Source organism: Vigna radiata, chromosome 10, assembly GCF_000741045.1.
Source record: "Vigna radiata var. radiata cultivar VC1973A chromosome 10, Vradiata_ver6, whole genome shotgun sequence".
NCBI classification, from domain to species: Eukaryota; Viridiplantae; Streptophyta; class Magnoliopsida; order Fabales; family Fabaceae; genus Vigna; species Vigna radiata.
The window spans coordinates 3,887,429-3,909,244 of NC_028360.1; the positions used below are offsets into that span (position 1 = coordinate 3,887,429).

General features: G+C 34.7%; 2 protein-coding genes across 5 annotated transcripts; both read left to right on the top strand.

Annotated features, from left to right (window-relative positions):
- The first annotated feature begins 6,830 nt into the window (after positions 1–6,830).
- LOC106775673 (glutamate synthase [NADH], amyloplastic) lies at positions 6,831–18,878 on the top strand. 4 transcript variants are annotated; one of them, XM_014662819.2, is made up of 22 exons: positions 6,831–7,489; positions 7,564–7,683; positions 9,180–9,284; positions 9,607–9,759; positions 9,912–10,012; positions 10,103–10,199; positions 10,674–10,783; positions 11,081–11,184; positions 11,254–11,433; positions 11,526–11,869; positions 11,953–12,023; positions 12,112–12,581; positions 12,665–13,534; positions 13,744–13,898; positions 14,099–14,260; positions 14,357–15,958; positions 16,147–16,353; positions 16,448–16,716; positions 16,952–17,257; positions 17,388–17,655; positions 17,739–17,996; positions 18,265–18,878. In XM_014662819.2, exons 1-22 carry the CDS (start codon positions 7,151–7,153, stop codon positions 18,553–18,555), a joined length of 6,582 nt encoding a protein of 2,193 aa, XP_014518305.1. In that variant the 5' UTR covers positions 6,831–7,150; the 3' UTR covers positions 18,556–18,878. The 4 variants fall into 4 exon arrangements, with proteins under 4 accessions (XP_014518305.1, XP_014518309.1, XP_022642455.1 ...); XM_014662823.2 differs by lacking the exons at positions 6,831–7,489; positions 7,564–7,683; positions 9,180–9,284; ... (1 more) ...; positions 9,912–10,012; positions 10,103–10,199 and adding an exon at positions 10,263–10,324; XM_022786734.1 differs by lacking the exons at positions 6,831–7,489; positions 7,564–7,683; positions 9,180–9,284; ... (1 more) ...; positions 9,912–10,012; positions 10,103–10,199 and adding an exon at positions 10,269–10,386.
- Positions 18,879–19,009: 131 nt separating this feature from the next.
- Positions 19,010–21,764, top strand: LOC106775366 (putative RING-H2 finger protein ATL21A). Its single transcript, XM_014662483.2, has 2 exons — positions 19,010–19,902; positions 21,103–21,764. Exons 1-2 carry the CDS (start codon positions 19,212–19,214, stop codon positions 21,546–21,548), a joined length of 1,137 nt encoding a protein of 378 aa, XP_014517969.1. The 5' UTR covers positions 19,010–19,211; the 3' UTR covers positions 21,549–21,764.
- The last annotated feature ends 52 nt before the right edge of the window (positions 21,765–21,816 follow it).

A 21,816-nucleotide genomic window follows, 5' to 3' on the forward strand; every position in this document is an offset into this window, starting at 1 on the left:
TGCAGTTTTTGGTATCCCTCTTGCCATTCTCGGTAAATAATATCTTAACTTCCAAAATTGATTTGCTTACCGAGTCACTCCCTCTGTTCCCGATTCACTTGACAAATTGCTTTTTCCCTTTCCCCTAATTTCAATGCTACTTTGTGGTTACTGATTGAGAATGTTTTGTGGTTACTGATGTTTTTCTTGAATTGGGTGTTCTTGGCCGCAAATTATTATTTTAGTTCAAGAGAAGAATATTCAAAGATTGAATGAGCTAGTGCGACATCTCTAGAGTGTAAAGGACGAAACAAAAAACCACCACTATCTTCTTCATCTGACTTTCGAAGAAACTTATAAACAAAAATGCAAGCTCCTCATGTTGGAAGTCCCACATCTACTAGAGATAAGAGCAATTTATAATATATAAGTGAGGTGTAAACCTCACCTTATAAGCCGATTTTGTGAGGTTGAGTTAGGCTTAAAACCCATTTTCTAATATGTCCACCAATCTCCTCCTTCGAACACTAATCGCAGGATAGGAAACCCTAAATTAGGAACCCTAATTGCGAGTTCATGGCGAATAAAAAAATGCCCAACTCTCTTGCGCATCAAACTCTTCGAACCTGCAAGCAAACCCTTCATCGCGCCATCAACATCTACATCTTCTTCAACGTAGAGCAACCAACCCCTTTTCTTTTAACCCTCTGTCAAAATATTTTTTTAAAAAAATTTAAATTTTACACGTCATTTAACCTCACACTGCCACACAATAAGATAAACTGGATATGTATTATGTTTTGTCCAGGGGGCAACTGCACCATTATATTTTGACGCCGTTATTAATTTGACCTTTCACAAGTTGAAATCGTTTGTAACTTTTTAAAAAAGATATGACTATTTTGAACACAATTCTTCTTTGAAGAGATCAAAAGAGATATTAAGCCTAATTTTAACTAAAACTGTTAAACATTTTTGCAATATATTCTAATAAGAGTTAAATACCTTAAAACAAATTTAACTAAGATTATGTGATGATAACATAAATTTATTGTTTAAACACTAGATAGATGCATGCTATTGGTAAGAAAAGTTGTTAATTGTTTGCAATTCGAATAAAAATACACTATTGTTTCTTAATTAAATAATACTTTTATATTACAAAATTTTAAATTTAGTTTTTTTTGTTTATTTTCAATGAAGGAAACATTAGAGGGGATGTAAAACAATGGAAAAGCTGGATTTTGAATATCTCAAATAACAAAAAAAAATGAGAAGATTTTCAGATCCAACTTTATTCAGAATGTAAAAAAGATGAAAAAAATTGGACATGATCCATTATATTCAAATGATTCATTATTATAAATCTTTTGAATATGATCAATTTTACACATAGATAAGTATAAGGTTTAATACCTATTTTGTTCTCTCTTTTCGGGAGGTTTGTTCAAAGTGGTTCTCCCTTTTTTAAAAAGTTCACTAAAGTCCTACTTTTTGCAAAAATTGTGCAAGTTAGTCCTTTTTTCTAACGACGTTAATTCTGCTAACGGTAGAGCTGTCCAGCTGGCAAATATTTGATGATGTGTAATATTTTGATTGTGTTGGCACTGTTATGTGTTAAAAAAAATTATTAATTATGACATGGAATGTAATAAAGTTAGGATTAAATTAAAAATTGAAATTAGGGTAATTTGGATTAATTAAAAATTAAAATTAGGGTAATTTTGGTTAATTAGGTAAACAGATTGTTAGTCAGATGCAAATTTTACCCAAATTTATGATTGCAATTGGGATTTTCTAGATTTGCGATTAGGGTTTATCAACCTTCAATCATCGATCTTTTACATACATCAAGCAACCGAAAACGCTTGAACCCTTCCAAATGCAAGTAACAAATTACAGATGCCAGGCACCCTCGCTCTTCTTTAACAAAAACAATTCAAACCAAATATAACCCTTTGCGGAAGATTCACATGTTCTAATATACAAGAAACTCTCGTAGCTCCAGAAAACAAGCAAGGGAAATGGTTAAATGCAAATCAATTCAAATTCCTCATCCCATTTCAACGTGAGTACAAAACCCACTAAAAAGATAAAGCTTTCAGGGTTTAAATTTGGGAGGTGCACTGGGTCCTGAAGCCTTCCCGAATCCCAAATACGACGACATTCTTCTTATTCTTCTTCTATGAAAAAACTATTCTATTTTGGCACAGAGCAGAAGCTTCTTCTTCTTCTTCTAATAACCTTTTCTCCTTCTACGCTTGGATTCAAGATAAAGAAGAAACCCAAAAACCAGGTATCGTTTTTCTTCCCTTCCCAGCGGGAGTGAACTTTTAAAACATCTATGGGTCTTACGAAAACTCGGTGTGGTGATTCCAAATCGATCCTCAAGGTGATGAAGCGAGTGAAGAAAGGAAGCAAGACTATCAGATAGGTTAAAATTTAAATTCCAGTCACAAGCTCAGAAAATCTCAATCTTAATCATCTTGAAGATTGATGAACCCTAATCGCATCCTCAGTCGCAATATGCAAATTTGGGATTTTACCAACAATCTATTTACCTAATTTAGCCCTAATTTTATTACATTCCAGGTCACAATTAATATTTTTTTCACATAACAGTGCCAGCACAATCAAAATGTTACACATCATCAAATATTTACCAGCTGGCAGTTCTGCCGTTAACAGAATTAACGTCGTTAGCAAAAAGGACTAACTAACACAGTTTTTACAAAAAGTAAGACTTTAATGAACTTTTTAAAAAAGGAAGGATCACTTTGAACAAACCCTCGGAAAAGAGGGACCAAAATAAGTACCAAAATAGGTATTAAACCTAAATATAATAAGAGATTTCTGTTTTTTCTATTATAATATAATAAATAACTACAATAAAAATATAATAATAATATGAGCAAATAATTTACATTTTAATATTTTTATAAAATAAATTATTTCAATATTTAATTAATAATCTTGTAAGAAAAAAAATAAATTTAACTAATTGTTTTTAAAATTAATTTTGTTATATAATTTTAAATTTATATGTAATATATAATAACTAAATAGTTATAAATATATTTATTAGTATATTAAAATGAATAATATTTAAATAATGAATAAAATAAAATAAATTTAATATTTTTTTAATATATGTCATATGTTAAAAAATAATTAAAATAAAATATTAAAATAATAAATAAAATAAACTTAATTAATTTACATTTTGATAATTTATTTTAATATATGTTACCTGAAAATATAATTTTTTATTTATTAAAATTTTATAATAAATTTGCATTTTAATTTAAGTAAAATATAATTTCAGTTTTAATTTACATTTTGATAAATTTATTTTCTTACATTAAATTATTTTTAAAAATTGATTTTATAGATTATTCTCCAAATATAACATTACTACATCATTGAATTTTCTTTTTTAATCCGTCCTCAAATAAAGACTCTTTCTATACTACTGTGACATGTTTATTATTAAGAAAATACACTCCATGATCATAATAATTAGATATTCCATGTTTGTATACTGCTGGAATAAAAAATAAATTATACTTGTTTTTTATTTGAAAAGTTTACTGAAACTATAAGTATAATACTGACAAAGATTAATATTTCCACAAATGAATAAATTAAAAATAGGATAATGATATTTAGACAACATTTTTTTTGAAAACATTTTAACATTAATTACGTATCAATATGTGATTGGTCAAAAATTACTCCATAATAATGTTTATTATTATTATTATTATTGATTGTGGAGTAATTTTTAATCAATCACTTGACACATAATCAATGTTTAAATATTGTCAAAAAAAATTGTCTAAATATCATTATCATTAAAAATAATTGGTGACAGTAAGAAAGAGAACCTTGAACTAACAACATGAAATATACTAGAAAGAGTAAAGCATCGGATATTGGAAAACATTAATTTTAAGTGGAAGTTTTTTTAACAGACGACAATACAGTAGTAGAAGAAATCCTATAAAAATGTGAAAGGTACATGTGTGTTTGTATGATGAGAAAGTGGGGTCGTGTTTGGCACGCGACTTTTGGGATGAGTGAAAGAGCGCCACCATGTGCTTGTTAAGCAAATGGTGGAAATTAACCACTTAGCTTCTCAACTTATCAAACGGTCATGCTTTATGGATTGAATATATGTGGCTTAAATTTTAAACCAAAATTTCAAAACAGATAATATTTAAACAAGTAATGGTATCATGATATATTTTTATATCGGACACCAATATTTGTTAGGAAGAAAAACCCTTACGGATTTATTTTTTATATTATCCAAAAAACCTCTTATCTTATTATTGGAGGTATTCACGTGTATATAAATCCTTGACCAGTTTTTTTTACTTAATGTAAGATTTTGTTTGCACTTCAATAATGTTACCTGTCCACAAAACAGAAAAAATTACATATATTAAATTTGAAATAAATTTCCTAGAAAGATGAATGGATGAAGGAATAAAAATTACTGGTGATGTGCAGAGGCAGCATTACCCAGATGAATGGGTAAGTTTTTGGATAAGGTGAAATGGATTTTGGCCAATAATACAAGGTGTTGACTGTGTGTGGAGTGTAGCCTTGCCACCCTCTTTAGCCAGTATCCTCCTTACAAATATAAAACTGCAGTTCTGCAACTTGCATAAGCATGAATCACACACGGTCATCGAAAACAAATTTGATACTCACAATGAAAAGGAACACACGCAACAGCAACCTCGATATGCCGCATAAATATGTTTTCTCTTTGTTTTCTGAATTCTGGAAATTAACGACTGACGTAAACATTTGTTTTAAATTGGTATCCTTTTTCATTTTCTTTTCTTTCTTTGCATTGACCACAGCACATGTAAAACCAAACCAGGTGCAGTTCAATGTTTACTCTGTTTGGTGTTGCGTCAGTCATTAAAAAAACCGTGGGACCACCCATTATTGAAGAGCCTGTTTTCAACTCTTGACAGTAAAGGGTAGTGTTCATCATTCTGCTTCAAGATCAACCACAATAATCACAACTTGTCATGCTGATGCTAGATTACTTCTGTTAAAATTTATGTAATATTAAGATCCTCAAATCTTCAACTTTCTTTTATATATCAATATTAATATATCTGCATATGTAACTCTAAATAGCTATATCTATAATATTTAATGACAGATTCCTTCTTGCATGTTTTGTCTGTTTTTCTTAATGAAAACTAACTTGTTTTCGTGAAAAACTACACTGCATTGTAAAAATTAATAAAGAATATTTTGTAGGATTTTTCTAAGCATATATTTTAATATAAAATTTAATATTTTTTTCTTTTACTAATCATTGTACTGTTTTTTAATTATATTTTTCTTATAAGCAAATTTAACACACATGCTCCTGTCTCCCTGAGTTCTGTTAAATATATAAACATTATTTTTGTTTTAGAAGAGCTGCGTAGTAATTATAAATTTTAAATACTTTATATATTACATGTCCTTTTTTATAGTTTTTGTTTTTTTAAATAATATATAAATATCTAGAATAACTTTTGTTTTGGTAAAATTTGTTTTTTTATCAATAGTTAATGTTAGTTATTTTATTCCTATTCATTTTTTTTTCAGAGGTATCATTTTACTTCATTATAAAAAAAAGTATGTTAGTAGTTAACGAGAAGGTGGGACCGATGAAATGCAGTTGTCCCATGCCGCATAATCTCATGGTTTCTTCATAATTTAATTATATTAAAATAATAAATTTTTAAAATTTGTTATTATTTTTTATAGAGATGATCTATTAGAATTATATTAAGAAAAATCAGATTTTAAATTGTTAGAGGACATATTTATTTCTGAATTAAGTTCTGTGGTTACTTTATGTGGACACTAATTAATAATCAATATTTTTGTTTATTATTAATGGATATGATTTTTATGTTTTTACTATAAAGTAAATACTATTTCACTTTTCTCCGATAAAATAAAAGGTAAAATAAAATAGAATACAATAAAAATACTCTTCAAATTTTAAGGACAGTCATAAAAAATGTTTAGACAAGCAAGAATACAAAAAGTGGATAATCTTTATTATTAATTACTTGTTATTTGATGGATGATAGATAACTAGCGTTAGAATTTTTATCTCTCTTATTTATTTACTAAAATTTTAAAAACTATTAATGTAGTTTTAGATCAATGTAGTTTACTCCACCTGATTAATATTATTTTTAAATCAAAATTAAATTTTACAGTAATGATGTGTATAATAAGTTTAACTAATAGAGTGTTTGAGTTATTGAAAAACCTTTTAAAACGTGCTAATTTTGTGGTGATAAAAGAATGATAGACACACAAGCTAATTTCGTTACATATTATTAAAATTAAACTTTAAATATAATTAAAGAGTCTGAAAGTTCACCCTTTTCTATTTCATTAATTTATTTTATCTTTTCTTTTAGGAAAGTATTGACTGTTTCCTTCTAAGCCTGGATTAAGATTAATTTATATGTATAACAAAAATAAATTTCTGTATCTCAATAAAATATTAATAAAACTTCCTATATTGTCTATTATTTTTTACATAATAATAAATATATATTTATAAGATTTCTTTATGTAATAAATATATGCAAACTAATTAATAATAAACTGAGATGTAAAATTTAAAAAATAATGAATATATTTTCTTTGTTGATAATTCTATTACACTGCTGTATAACTATAGGTTAATTGAGAGAATTCTGTGATATGTTTTCATAAATTCTATATAGATGATGATAAGAAGTATAAATATTTGGCTAGTAGAAGATTATATGGGAAATAAAAATGATTGAAGGGAGAAAGTAATAAATAAATATCTTGTGTTCGCAGTGAGCTTCTTTTCCTTTTTCCTTTATTTTTTAGATAAATTCTATGGAAAAAAACAAACACCTCACTCCCTCCTTCAAACACGCACTCTCTATAAATTCAACACTTCTCTGCCATTCACTGATCTCACACCAACCGTTTACCTCGCGGCGGCGCACTCCTCTCGCTTCTTTCATTTCCATACCAACGGAACATCGTTCTCTTATGTCAGATCTGTTGCATTTCACTGTAAAAAAATAATATAACAATCAAACACCCAAGCCTTTTCAACATTTTTTTTTTCACATATTCACAATCTCACCAAGAGATGTCTTCATCTATCTCGTTTTCCACGCTGAAGGTTCCTTCCGCGAGAACTATACCTTGCGAAACCGAGAAATCACTCTTTAACGCTCGATGCGCGGTGAGAGTGACGAGGTTTTTGGGAACGCGGTTGCGTTCCAACGGGAAATGGCTGGGGTCCGAGCGGCTTCACGTTTGGAAATCGGAGGGGCCACTTCGTACGCCGAAGCTGAGGGTCGTGGTTCGGTCGGGGATGTCCACGGTGCCGAAGAAACCACTCGGACTTTACGATCCGGCCATGGACAAGGACTCCTGCGGTGTGGGATTCGTGGCGGAACTGTCTGGTGAAAGCAACCGGAAAACGGTGAGTGCGACTTTTCCGTTTGCATGTGAGTTTGGATATGCGTTTTTGTTTTGATTCAGGGTGATTTTGTTTAGGTGGCCGATGCTTTGGAGATGCTGGTGCGCATGACGCATAGAGGTGCTTGCGGTTGCGAACCTAATACTGGTGATGGGGCAGGGATCATGGTTGCTTTACCTCACCAATTTTACAAGGAGGTATTTTATTTCGTTTTAATTTTTTATGGAGAACTCGTGATTTTCTTTGCTGGATCAAGCATATTTCACTTATTATATACTGTTTTTAAAAGTTTATTATCATGAAAAAAAAAATTGTTGTTTTATTTTCCACTTTTGATTTATCATATTTTGGCCAGTCTGTAACAATGATTTAAGATACTAATAATTTAAAAGAATTCAGAAGTCTTTCAGTTTTATAAAATAATAAAGAAATATAAAATATGATTAAATCAAAAGTTAATTTGAATATTTTTCATAAAGTTAGTATATACAATTAATTTACGTCAGAATTATTATTTTTGGTATGTAACTGTTTTTTGTATTGGAATGTAACCAACTTTTTTTATTGTTTTTTATTCGGAAAAAGTGTTTTGGTCATGTGTTTCAAAGATTCGGCGCCGGCGCACAGCTATATTCGCTTTTCATCTTTTTTATTTATTTTTGAAACTTTTCTGATATGTTAAAGTATGCTTTTTTGAACTTTTTTATTATTATGCAATTATGTTAATATTTATTCCGTAAGTAGGACTGAATGCACCAAATCTAATAAATCTAGTTGGAATTTCGTAGACTTAAACATTTGAAAAATACTAAATTCAACATCACTTTTGGTGGATTATTCAACATATCTTTGGGGTGGGTTGGTGGAAAGAAGAGAGAAATAAAAATAAAGAATAAAGTGAAAGTTAAAAATATGATCGAAAAGGAATAAATAAAATGGTTGAATTAAGTGGCGTATCTATATGTCAATTACGCCACAGTATATTTTAAGTGCAGATAAAAAATTACCTCTACCAACTCCATATATAAAGTCTAATTTCAAAATATAACAATATTGTAATTTTTGTTTAACTTCTTTCATGAATAAAACTGTGCATATAAAGAAGCACTTCTGTCCCTTTTTTTTCCACTACTTAAATATCCTTTTAAAATTATTAATATTTCACATAATATTATTTTAAAAATATGGTCAATTTAAATTATTAAATTATATTAAAATACGTGTGAATATTCTATTGGTATTGATTCTGGTGCGTACACGATTTTCCGATAGTATAACATTACTTATGACTCGATTGTTTAAATTCATATTAGTAAAGTCTAGTACATATCTTACACACCAATTAACTAATCAAATACCATAAGAATTTTTATTTATTTTTGGTTTAACTTCTGAAATCATGAAAACAAATTTCTTCATCTTCTATGCAGATTTTCATTGTGCTTTTCTAGGACCTTTTTACTTGAGAATCAGATTAATCACTACAAGATGTTCTGGATTAAGGATAACTAAACATGAATTAGTTCTTAAATGTATCCATAGATGTGTTGACTGATTCTTCAATCTCTAACTTCTTCAGGGAGCATGATGATGAATGGAAATTTGCATAGTTTTTCATTTACTGAAATTTGTTACAGTGATTTAACTTGTTGTCTCTTCAGGGTGATGATTCTAAGAGGTTTGCTCTTTGCAGGTTGTGGATTTTGAGCTTCCACCACCCGGAAAATATGCAATTGGCATGCTTTTCTTGCCTACATCCGACAGTCGCAGAGAAGAGAGCAAAAGTGTATTTGAAAAGGTAGTTTAAATTTGAAATTCTTCTTTAGTTTAAAACTTAATTTCGTGCATGCTTGCATGAGAAAAACTGCATTTCAAAATGTAACTTAAATTTGAAATTTCTTTGTTAGTTTAAAGTTTAAGTTCATGCATGCTTGCTTGAGAAAAACTATATTTCAAAAGGTAGCGTTTGGTATGTTATGCTGAAGTTGTAGTTGACATTGACATGTGGTTTGTTTCACTAGTGTTTATTATTTGTGTTCTGCTATTAAAATCACCGTGATAATATATTTATTTTATCTTCGTGTCATTTATTTTTAAATGTTCTGTTTCTTTGTTGTCAGGTTGCGGAATCTCTGGGTCACTCTGTTCTTGGTTGGCGTTCTGTTCCCACTGATAACTCGGGATTGGGTAAATCAGCCCTGCTAACTGAGCCTGTCATTGAACAAGTATTTCTTACACCAAGTACTCTGTCAAAAGTTGATTTGGAAAGACAGGTACCTCTCCATATGACTTTTACTTTAAAAATTAACATTTATTTTAGCCTTTGTAATAACATGCTAGCAAAATTCTTGGATTAAGAGGGAAAAGTGAGGTTCTTAGTTTTTGTTCTGTCATGGTTAATGTATATTTTGTTCCTTCCACGCAGATGTATATATTAAGGAAGCTGTCCATGGTTGCTATAACATCTGCATTAAACCTCGATAATGATGGCATTACAGATTTCTATATCTGTTCTCTCTCATCAAGGTAAGAGGCTGCGTTTTTTTAATTGAGAACTAAATTATACTTAATCTTGACGTCTGTACAGGACTTTAAATCATTATCCAATTTGTACAGGACTGTTGTTTACAAAGGTCAGTTAACACCAGCTCAGTTGAAGGATTACTATTTTGCAGACCTTGGCAATGAAAGGTTTACGAGCTACATGGCCCTGGTAAATCTATTATCCATTAACTTCTCTTCTTTCTCCACTAACTCTATATACTCCAACAAACAGCATGGGGAACAACCAGTAACTGAAGAGATGCAAGGTTGGGGAATGACTTCTGAGGCATTGAGGTTTGAATGATCTCTTAAGTTCTTCCGCTTCCTTGATTAAAGTTTGAATTTGGATGCAATGGGTGAGTTGGTAAGACAGCTCATTATGAGGATAATCCTGTTTACAGAAATTTCTGCTGATGTTCTGTGTTTACCTGGCCTGGAAGACAATTTCATCATATCGATGGAGGGAAAAAATCATTTTGGTGAAAAATGGAATAGGATTTCCGGAATTTCTACTGGAAATTCAGTATATTTTTATTGATGTCCTTCGAAAAAACATTCGTTTATGCTGTTGATTTTCTGCAACAGTTTATATCTAATAAGAAATAGCCATAAATACTAAGAACTTGGCATACATGATGTGCAGGTACATTCACGATTTTCTACGAATACTTTTCCGAGTTGGGATCGTGCTCAACCTATGCGTGTATTGGGGCACAATGGAGAAATCAACACACTTAGAGGGAATGTAAACTGGTATGTCTGGAATAAGTATTGTTATGCCATAGTTTAAGAACTAGAAGGATGAATATTATACTGCACTGCAAATTTAAATTGTTGTATAAGAAATATCCTGGTGCTGTTGACATGGATGAATTGAAGAGTTAATTCATTATTATTTTTCTTAAACTTTTATGTAATCGCTACCATGTTCCAGTCAAGTTTTCAAGTTTGATGCTAGTTGCTTTTGAACTAGGAGTAACAGCTTTGTGTTGGATACTACTCGTTGCATTTGCAGTGAAGGACTGTCACCTAATAAATTATTTTTTATAGGATGAAGGCACGCGAAGGCCTACTGAAGTGCAAGGAGCTTGGTCTGTCGGAGAATGAGTTAAAGAAGCTTTTGCCTATTGTGGATGCAAATTCATCTGATTCAGGTTATCTGAATTTATTTTTGTTTGCCACATGTATTATCATAATATACTAATATTGTTTTTCTTCTGCAGGAGCTTTTGATGGCGTCCTTGAGTTTTTGATTCAGTCTGGAAAAAATCTTCCTGAAGCTGTTATGATGATGATTCCTGAAGCATGGCAAAATGACAAGAACATGGATCCTCAGCGTAAAGCATTTTATGAATACTTCTCGGCTCTAATGGAGCCATGGGATGGGCCAGCTCTTATAGCATGTAAAATTACTGGACTGATTATTACCTGCTTTTCTGTAACACGCCCTTTGTTTATGGATTCTTAATTTGGTATTGACTCAATATTATTGCAGTTACTGATGGCCACTATCTTGGAGCCACCTTGGACAGGAATGGGCTTCGACCAGGCCGCTTTTATGTCACCCACAGCGGACGTGTTGTAATGGCTAGTGAAGTTGGGGTTGTAGACATTCCTCTTGAAGACGTGTGTAGAAAAGGAAGACTAAATCCGGGCATGATGCTTCTGGTGGATTTTGAGAAGCATATTGTTGTAAATGACGATGCCTTAAAAGAACAGTATTCATTAGCAAGGCCATATGGGGAATGGCTAAAAAAGCAGAAGTTAGAACTAAAAGACATAGTTGATTCTGTTCAGCAATCTGAAAGAGAGCCACCGGCAATAGCAGGAGTTGTGCCCGTAAGTATAAATAAAAATCCGTGTGAACTTTGCTTGAATTTGTAGTTGCCAATTCTCACTGATACATTTTCCACGAGTTACAGGCATACGGCGATGATGTGGATATGGAAAATATGGGGATTCATGGTTTATTGGCTCCTCTAAAAGCTTTTGGGTATGTAATATCCACCCTGAATATATTCTTTACTTTATCTGTTGTATTTTCAGAGGATATATTTATATAGTCTGTTTTATTCAAGCAGATATACTGTTGAATCCTTGGAAATGTTATTACTTCCCATGGCAAAAGATGGTACGGAAGCCCTTGGGTCAATGGGAAATGATACTCCGTTAGCAGTAATGTCGAATAGAGAAAAACTCACTTTTGAATATTTCAAGCAAATGTTTGCCCAAGTGACAAACCCACCTATTGATCCTATTCGAGAGAAAATAGTCACTTCAATGGAATGTATGGTTGGTCCAGAAGGTGACTTGACAGAAATCACCGAGGCACAATGCCACCGTCTTTCCCTAAAAGGCCCCCTTTTATCCGTTGAAGAAATGGAAGCCATTAAAAAAATGAATCATAGGGGATGGCAGAGTAAAGTTATAGATATAACATACTCGAAGAGTCGTGGTAAGAAAGGGTTGGAGGAAGCCTTGGACAGGATATGTGCAGAAGCACATGATGCAATTGGTGATGGCTACACTACCCTTGTGCTGTCTGATAGAGGTATTATATTATACTTGAATTGTGTATATACTATATGCACTGCGCTTCCTTCTGATCGATTTGTATCTCATTGCATCTTGTAGCCTTCTCAAGGAAACGTGTTGCCGTGAGCTCCCTACTGGCTGTTGGTGCTGTTCATCAACATCTAGTGAAAACACTTGAGCGTACTAGAGTTGCATTAATAATAGAATCTGCCGAGCCACGAGAAGTGCACCATTTCTGTACACTTGTTGGCTTCGGTGCTGATGCTGTATGCCCATATTTGGCTGTAGAGGCAATTTGGCGATTACAGGTTGATGGAAAGATCCCACCAAAATCAAGTGGGGAATTCTACTCAAAAGATGAGCTGGTTAAGAAGTACTTCAAAGCAAGCAACTATGGAATGATGAAAGTGCTTGCGAAGATGGGAATATCTACTTTGGCCTCTTACAAAGGTGCTCAGATTTTTGAAGCTCTGGGTCTTTCATCAGAAGTGATTGCCAGGTGCTTTGCTGGAACCCCAAGTCGAGTTGAGGGCGCAACATTTGAGATGCTTGCTCGTGATGCTCTTCGATTGCACGAGTTAGCCTTTCCTTCTCGGGTTTTCTCTCCAGGAAGTGCTGAAGCAACTGCATTGCCAAACCCTGGGGATTATCATTGGAGAAAAGGCGGTGAAATTCACCTGAATGATCCACTTGCCATGTCAAAGCTTCAAGAGGCTGCCAGAACTAACAGCATAGATGCCTATAAACAGTACTCTAAGCTCATTCACGAGTTAAATAAAGCTTGCAATTTGCGGGGACTTCTGAAATTTAAAGAGGCAGCAGTAAAAGTTCCCCTTGACGAAGTAGAACCTGCCAGTGAGATAGTTAAGCGGTTTTGCACTGGGGCTATGAGTTATGGATCAATATCACTGGAGGCACACACAGCATTGGCAACTGCTATGAATAAAATGGGAGGAAAATCCAACACAGGTTTGCTTTTAAAGAAAATATGGCTTTATGTTGTTACAGGAAAAAAGTGTCAAGTTTCTTTTCGAGGGTGTGTGTGTGTATTTATCGAAATGCATTTTGGGACAATTTGTACGTGAAAAACATCTATTTTCTCGAGGTTTATTTTTTCTAGATCAATCTCCTAAATTCTTATTCTTATGAAATGATTATTTTGTTAACTTTTTCCAAAGGTGAGGGAGGTGAGCAGCCATCTCGTATGGAGCCTCTTTCTGATGGCTCAATGAACCCTAAAAGGAGTGCTATCAAGCAGGTTGCTAGTGGTAGATTTGGAGTTACAAGTTACTATCTTACAAATGCGGATGAATTGCAGATAAAGATGGCGCAGGTAACTGTCAAAAATATCACATTTGGATTTGATGTTCTTTCTATTTCCTGATACTATAAAGAAAATCATCAGATGGTCTCTAATATCTGAGTGTTGTTCTACGTATATTTGATTACTTCACTTGACCTTCGGGAAAGTTGAATTTTATCAGTGAATGTAGAATACTAGAATTGTACTATTTTAACTTATGTTTTCCTCAGGGAGCAAAACCGGGTGAAGGTGGTGAACTTCCTGGCCACAAGGTTATAGGAGACATTGCTGTCACAAGGAATTCAACTCCTGGTGTAGGACTTATCAGCCCACCTCCTCATCATGATATTTACTCCATTGAAGATCTTGCCCAATTAATTCATGATCTAAAGGTTCATATCTGGCTTCAATCCTTTTACATTGGATGCTTTTGGTGGAATTTCGTTGTCTTGAGTGTTCATCCTCAATCCCTTTTTGTTTATATGTAGAATGCGAACCCTGCTGCTCGAGTTAGTGTGAAGTTGGTATCTGAAGCTGGAGTTGGTGTAGTTGCCAGTGGAGTTGTTAAAGGCCATGCTGATCATGTCTTGATCTCTGGCCATGATGGAGGTACAGGAGCATCCAGATGGACTGGCATAAAGAATGCTGGTCTCCCTTGGGAACTTGGCTTGGCTGAGACCCATCAAACTTTGGTGGCTAATGACCTTCGAGGTCGCACCGTTCTCCAAACTGATGGGCAACTTAAAACAGGAAGAGATGTGGCCATAGCCACTCTTCTTGGTGCTGAAGAATTTGGTTTCAGCACAGCTCCACTCATTACTCTTGGCTGCATAATGATGCGCAAGTGTCACAAGAATACCTGCCCAGTTGGCATTGCTACGCAAGATCCAGTACTTAGAGAGAAGTTTGCTGGAGAACCCGAGCACGTCATTAACTTTTTTTTCATGATAGCAGAGGAAATGCGAGAAATTATGTCCCAGCTTGGATTTCGTACTGTCAACGAGATGGTTGGTCGTTCAGACATGCTCGAAGTTAATAAAGAAGTCATTAAAAGCAATGGGAAACTAGAGAACATTGACCTTTCTTTATTGCTTAGACCTGCAGCTGAACTGCGACCAGAAGCTGCTCAATACTGTGTTCAAAAACAAGACCATGGTTTGGACATTGCGTTGGATAATAAGCTTATAGCCCTGTCCGATGCTGCTTTACAAAAGGGTCTACCAGTATACATTGAAAGTCCAATCCGTAATGTAAACCGTGCGGTGGGAACTATGCTAAGCCATGAGGTTACTAAAAGGTACCACTTAAATGGTCTTCCAACAGACACTATTCACATCAAATTTGAGGGCAGTGCAGGCCAAAGCTTTGGTGCATTCCTCTGTCCTGGCATCACTTTGGAACTTGAAGGTGATGGCAATGACTATGTTGGTAAAGGGTTGTCAGGTGGTAAGGTTGTAGTTTATCCTTCAAAGGTGAGTACCTTTGACCCTAAGCAGAATATTGTAATTGGTAACGTGGCTCTGTATGGGGCCACATCAGGTGAGGCATATTTCAATGGTATGGCAGCTGAAAGATTTTGTGTGCGTAACTCTGGTGCTAAGGCAGTAGTGGAAGGTGTTGGTGATCATGGATGTGAGTACATGACTGGTGGGATAGTTGTTGTGCTTGGAAACACAGGCAGAAATTTTGCTGCAGGTATGAGCGGTGGGATTGCTTATGTTCTTGATATGGATGGAGAGTTTCTATCTCGGTGCAACCATGAGCTTGTAGATCTGGATAAGATTGAGGAGGAGGAGGATATCGCTACTCTAAAAATGTTGATCCAACAACATCAGCGCCACACAAATAGTGTGCTTGCCAAGGAAGTGCTTGCTGACTTTGATACTCTTCTTCCAAAATTTATCAAGGTTTTCCCCAAGGAGTATAAACGAGTTTTGGCAAGTATGAATTTGAAGGAAGCCTCCAAAGATGCCGCAGAGTCTGCCTCTAAGGATGGAGAGGAGCAAGGTGAAATGGAATTGGCGGAGAAAGATGCTTTTAAAGAGCTCAAGAAACTGGCTACTGCATCACCGAATGGGAAGCCTAGTGAGGTAATATTAACTTATTTTTTAAAGATGGGATCCAGTTACACCAAATGTAACCCTTCATATACTTACATTTTGAAAAAAGTTAAATCTTTTATAATAACTTTATATGGTTGTTAAATTTTGTTCGTCCACCTGGCGAAGAAAATTTTTCATATGGCTGATGTCTCTAATATGTCCTGACTATTGAACAGGTTGAATCTTCCAAGAGGCCTAGTCAAGTATTTGATCCTGTCAAACATAGGGGTTTTGTTGCTTATGAGAGGGAAGGTGTTCAGTACAGGGATCCCAATGTTCGATTGAATGATTGGAAGGAAGTGATGATGGAAACACAACCTGGTCCACTTTTGAAAACCCAATCTGCCCGTTGCATGGACTGTGGTACTCCTTTCTGTCATCAGGTGTGCATTGCCACTTCCATGAACTTCTTTCTTTTGTGACTTCCAATTTTCACTTTCATCATTTAAACTAAAGAATACTTGAATCAACTTGCAGGAAAACTCCGGGTGCCCTCTTGGAAATAAAATACCAGAATTTAATGAGTTAGTATACCAAAACAGGTGGCGTGAAGCATTAGAGAGGCTTCTTGAGACAAATAACTTTCCAGAGTTTACTGGTAGGGTATGCCCAGCACCTTGTGAAGGTTCTTGTGTCCTTGGTATTATTGAGAATCCAGTATCCATTAAAAGCATAGAATGTGCCATCATAGACAAAGCTTTCGAGGAGGGTTGGATGGTGCCACGACCTCCAGTGAATAGAACTGGGTATACACTTTTTTCCTTCTAATTTACATCTCCTCAGTTTTATTTCCGTTATTTCTGATGTTTCATTTCAATCAGATAGGTCTAAATGTACAATCCACAACAGGGTGTCTTGTAACTTTCACTTATTAAAATGTTTGGCTTCGTGGTAGTTATAATTAAACCGATCAGTAGTTAAAGTTTATTGCAATTATTGCCAAGGTAATAGTTCCATTAGTAAATATCTTAATTCATACAGGAAAAGAGTGGCCATTGTTGGAAGCGGACCATCTGGCCTGGCAGCTGCTGATCAGCTGAATAAAATGGGCCATACAGTAACTGTTTATGAAAGAGCTGATAGGGTTGGAGGGCTTATGATGTACGGGGTTCCCAACATGAAAGCTGACAAAGAGAATATAGTTCAACGGCGGGTTAACCTTATGGCAGAGGAGGGGATTAACTTTGTCGTGAATGCTAGTGTCGGGCATGATCCTCTATACTCTCTTGACAGGCTTCAAGAGGAAAATGATGCTATTGTCTTGGCTGTAGGAGCGACAAAACCAAGGTGAGACATAACGCAGGAGTCCATATTATCATTGTTTGTAGTTTCAATTCAATTTTTCTTGGAATGGATGTAAGTTAAAAAAAACAAAAGGTCGTTGTGTTAAGAGATGGGAGTTTTACGTTCAATGCAGGGATCTCCCAGTACCCGGGCGGGAGCTGTCAGGTATTCATTTTGCTATGGAGTTTCTGCATGCAAACACAAAAAGCTTGCTTGATAGCAATCTCCAGGATGGAAACTTCATTTCTGCCAAGGGAAAGAAAGTTGTGGTCATTGGTGGAGGTGACACGGGCACGGATTGTATAGGGACATCAATTCGGCATGGGTGTAGTAGCATTGTAAATCTGGAACTTCTGCCTCAGCCACCACAAACTAGGGCCCCAGGCAACCCTTGGCCACAGGTTAGATCCATGTGAAATTAAAGTTGTGTTTATTTTTGCAGCCCATTTTGTCAATATTTAAATTCTACATTTCTGGAATACAGTGGCCTCGCATATACCGAGTAGACTATGGGCACCAAGAAGGTGCGGCAAAATTTGGCAAAGATCCTAGATCTTATGAGGTATTGACTAAGCGGTTTGTGGGAGATGAAAATGGAGTAGTGAAGGGGCTTGAAATAGTACATGTTCGCTGGGAGAAGGATGCTACTGGGAGGTTTCAATTTAAGGAAATTGAGGGCACTGAGGAGATTATTGAGGCTGACCTAGTTTTACTGGCCATGGGATTCCTTGGCCCTGAACCTGTGAGTATCCATAATAGCTTCATCTCGTCATAATACCTCACCGAAAGTTGTCGAATACATGTTAGACTTGATATCATAGAAAAACTGAAAAAAAAAATGGTTTTAAAAGGCGAATATTTCATTAATTTTAATAACTGTCATTTCATCATTTCATTTCTAGATATATTTCCTATATTGTGATTTTAACCTGGAATGTTACATGCCTCTTTACAAGTTATGTGCATTACAAAGTTGCTAATTACTGATTTTTGTGCTTTGGGTATGGTAGACAATCGCAGAGAAGTTAGATATGGAGCGAGACAACAGGTCAAACTTCAAAGCAGAGTACGGTCGCTTCTCAACGAGTGTTAGAGGGGTTTTTGCAGCTGGAGATTGTCGACGTGGTCAGTCCCTGGTAGTATGGGCAATTTCAGAGGGGCGACAAGCTGCAGCACAAGTTGACAGATACCTAACAAATGAAGATATAGAGCAAAATATAGCTGGGAATCCAGACGAACTTATGAAACGCAAGCAGAACCTAACCAAGAAGGGCACTGTTGCTGTGGGAAATACACAGTGATAACTTAGAAGACTTCTGTCATTTATCGTTTCTCTCATTTTTAATTGAATAATAGAAGATGGCTCCAAGGTCCAAGGTTCTGCCCGATATTTTCATTTAGCTGCTGTCCCATCTAAATAGAAGGGGATATAATAAAGAAGCGATTTAAGTTAGTGCCTAGAAAATTATAAACGTCTCTTTTAAGCAGTGCAGAGGTTACCTGCTGGAAAGATTAGTTCTTAGGTAATTGTGGCATCGTGTAGTATGAGATGTACAGTTTGGTAATTAGTGATTCCTATTATTGTTTCCAATTTGAATTGCTTTGAGTGAGTAGAGTTCTTGAATATGCTTCTCTTTTATGTTAATGCTTCTTCAAGCAAGCAATAATTCAAATTGACCAGCGTGATGACGCACAGTAAAACCCATCCCCAGTACGTTATCTACACTAATTGTTTGGGTACTAATGGAAGCAAAGTAGGAGAAGTTTTATTGATATGTAATATATAATGATAAAATAATAATTATTTGATATTATTATTCATTTTTATAACTTTTTTTTTTCTCACAAGTGTCAAAATCAACAAATGTCCCCTTACCATTACTCCTGATAATATCTATAAAAATCTGAATATTGAACAGTCGAACACCACTCTGAAGATTTCATCGAAAGCCCAAACATGAAAATCCCGAATCCCATACTCACGCTCTTGGTCCTCTTGAACCCTCCCCTAGTACTGGCAAACATAGAAACATGTTCAGACAGCGTTTGCCAGGGTGGTGAGCCAGTAATCCGATTTCCCTTCCGCATAGAAGGAAAACACGCAGAACCATGCGGATACCCAGGCTTCATAGTCTCCTGCAATCACAACGCCCAAACACACCTCAACCTACCAAATTGGGGTCCACTCAAAATCCAAACTATAAACTACGCCGCGCAGCAACTGTGGGTCAACGATCCCGACAACTGCCTCCCCAAACGCCTCCTCTCTCTCAATCTCTCCACCTCTCCCTTCCGCGCCGTTTACCACCAGCAATTCACCTTCTTCAACTGCTCCGTCAATTTGCCCAACCTCGTTCGTCGATACCGTCCCATAGGTTGTCTCAGCGATTCTTCCAAGTACGCCGTTTTCGCCACGCCTTCTACGACTGTGGTTGGCCACTTGTCTTCCGTGTGTGATTTCGTGGCCACGGTGAAGGTGCCTGTGCAGTCACCGTTTTATGATCAAGTCACATCGTCGGAACTCGGCGAGGATCTGCGTCTCTCGTGGGATTCGCCGGCGTGCGGGAGGTGCGAGTCCCACGGTGGCAGGTGTGGCTTCAAGAGTGACGAGACTTTTGAGCTTGACTGTTATGGTTTCCCTTCGAAAGGTAGGTCCCTCCCCCACTGCCTAGCCGAAAACTTTTAGTAAATTTATTTCTCTAATTTAGTAAAATCAAAAATTAAATTTGGGTAAAATGTGTTTTATGCAAGGAAACAATTTAAATATGTTAAATACTTTTTTATAATTTGTTTATATTATTTAGTTTTTGTTAATAATGAGACATTAAAAACTTTTCAAAAGACAGCAATTTTAATACCGATTTTTGTAATTAAAAGAATTTTAATTAATATTGTTTTAAGAAAGTTGTTTGTGTAATTATATTTTTATTAAATATATGTTTTAGTCCTCATATTTATTTTCCATTCTCAATTAGGTCCTTATGTTTTTTTGTCCCAATTGCATCCTAATATTTGTAAATTTGAGGCAATTACTGGCCACTAACGTCGTAGGCGAATTGAGAGGGCTTAATTGTCTCAAATTTACAAATATTAGGATGCAATTGGGACAGAAAAAAACGGAGAGAGTTTAATTCTTCAAATTTACAAATATTAGGATGAAATTGGGACAAAAAAAACATGAGGACCTAATTGAGAATGAGGAACAAATATGAGGACTAAAACATATATTTAACCTTATTTTTATCTAGTATTAATACTAATAAATGCCTAAAAATATATTTAAATTTTAGGAGAGCCTAAAAAGATATATTTACATTTTAGAAAAATCTAAAGCATATATTTAAAGGTTGAAATGCTGAAATTAATATGAAAATTCCTGGTAAATATATTCAATACTTTAGAAATTTTGTACGAAGCAAACGTGTATATGAGGCACTAAAAATAAGCTTATAAAGTGAGAATACATGACAAATGAAGAAAGAATTAAAAGCTTCTGGCTAAAGTAAAATAAGTTAGATAAAATGAAAAAATATTATATATAGTGTGAGAAGTAACAAGGATTTGTTAAAGGAAAAATAATAGTAAAAACAAGATAAATAATATGGTGAATTATATATTTTAAAATTATTATTTTTCCTTCTATTTTACCATAATCATAGCTTAGTTTCATCTTTTGCTGGATTCTTTGATTTTCCCAAGCAGAAACTGAAATTGAGTGAGAAAATTTGAGACAAATACAATCTAATCAAAAGGAAAAGTGTTGTAGTTATAAACCTGTGTTTTAAAATAATTTTTCATTAAAATTTACACTGTTGTGGAAGAATTAAGCATTAATTTAAAGAGTGCAGGGATTTCCCGTGGTGCCCGTTACGCCATAGCGATATGCATAGGCGTACCAGCTATGTTATGTTCCTTTGGAGTATTGAGTTGCATCTGCAGCTGGCTCAAAATGAGGAACCATGAAGGACCTTGGGCTCAGGAAACTGTGGCAGATTTTGAGGCTCTATCGGGCTCAAGGCCCACATTAGTGTTGGGCCTGGACAAACCCACAATCGAATCATACCCGAAAATAGTTATAGGTGAGAACAGACGGTTACCGAAGAAGGGTGAGAAAATGTGCTCAATATGTCTCTCAGAGTACATGCCAAAAGAGACAGTGAAAAGCATACCTGAATGTGGACACTGCTTTCATGCACAATGCATCGATGAATGGCTTCCACTGAACGCCTCCTGCCCAATCTGCCGAACTTCTCCCCGAAAGTTTCCACAACCTCGTGCTCGATCATCAACATAATACAGTAATGCTTCCACCTTCTATATATCTCTCTGTCAATCATGAAGTTGCCATCAAATATGATTAATCTTTCTTTAATGCCTCCAACCATAACTTATTTAAGAGTATAATTGTTTTATTGTTTCTTGTGCATGTAATCAAGTGTTTAATGGATGCCAATTTTAAAAATATCTTTTCTCATGTCCCTTGAAACAACCAACTTTTAAAATATCTTTTAATTCAATTTCTCATTTATTTCTTCAATTTTTTTTTATTTTTCTTTGTTTAT

Bases quoted from the DNA above. Each gene is read 5' to 3' on its own strand.
- LOC106775673 (XM_014662819.2), top strand. From the start codon at position 7,151: ATGTCTTCATCTATCTCGTTTTCCACGCTGAAGGTTCCTTCCGCGAGA. The intron at 7,490-7,563 runs GTGAGTGCGACT...GATTTTGTTTAG, and splicing joins GTGAAAGCAACCGGAAAACG to GTGGCCGATGCTTTGGAGAT. The intron at 15,959-16,146 runs GTAATATTAACT...ACTATTGAACAG, and splicing joins CGAATGGGAAGCCTAGTGAG to GTTGAATCTTCCAAGAGGCC.
- LOC106775366 (XM_014662483.2), top strand. From the start codon at position 19,212: ATGAAAATCCCGAATCCCATACTCACGCTCTTGGTCCTCTTGAACCCT. The intron at 19,903-21,102 runs GTAGGTCCCTCC...TAAAGAGTGCAG, and splicing joins TTATGGTTTCCCTTCGAAAG to GGATTTCCCGTGGTGCCCGT.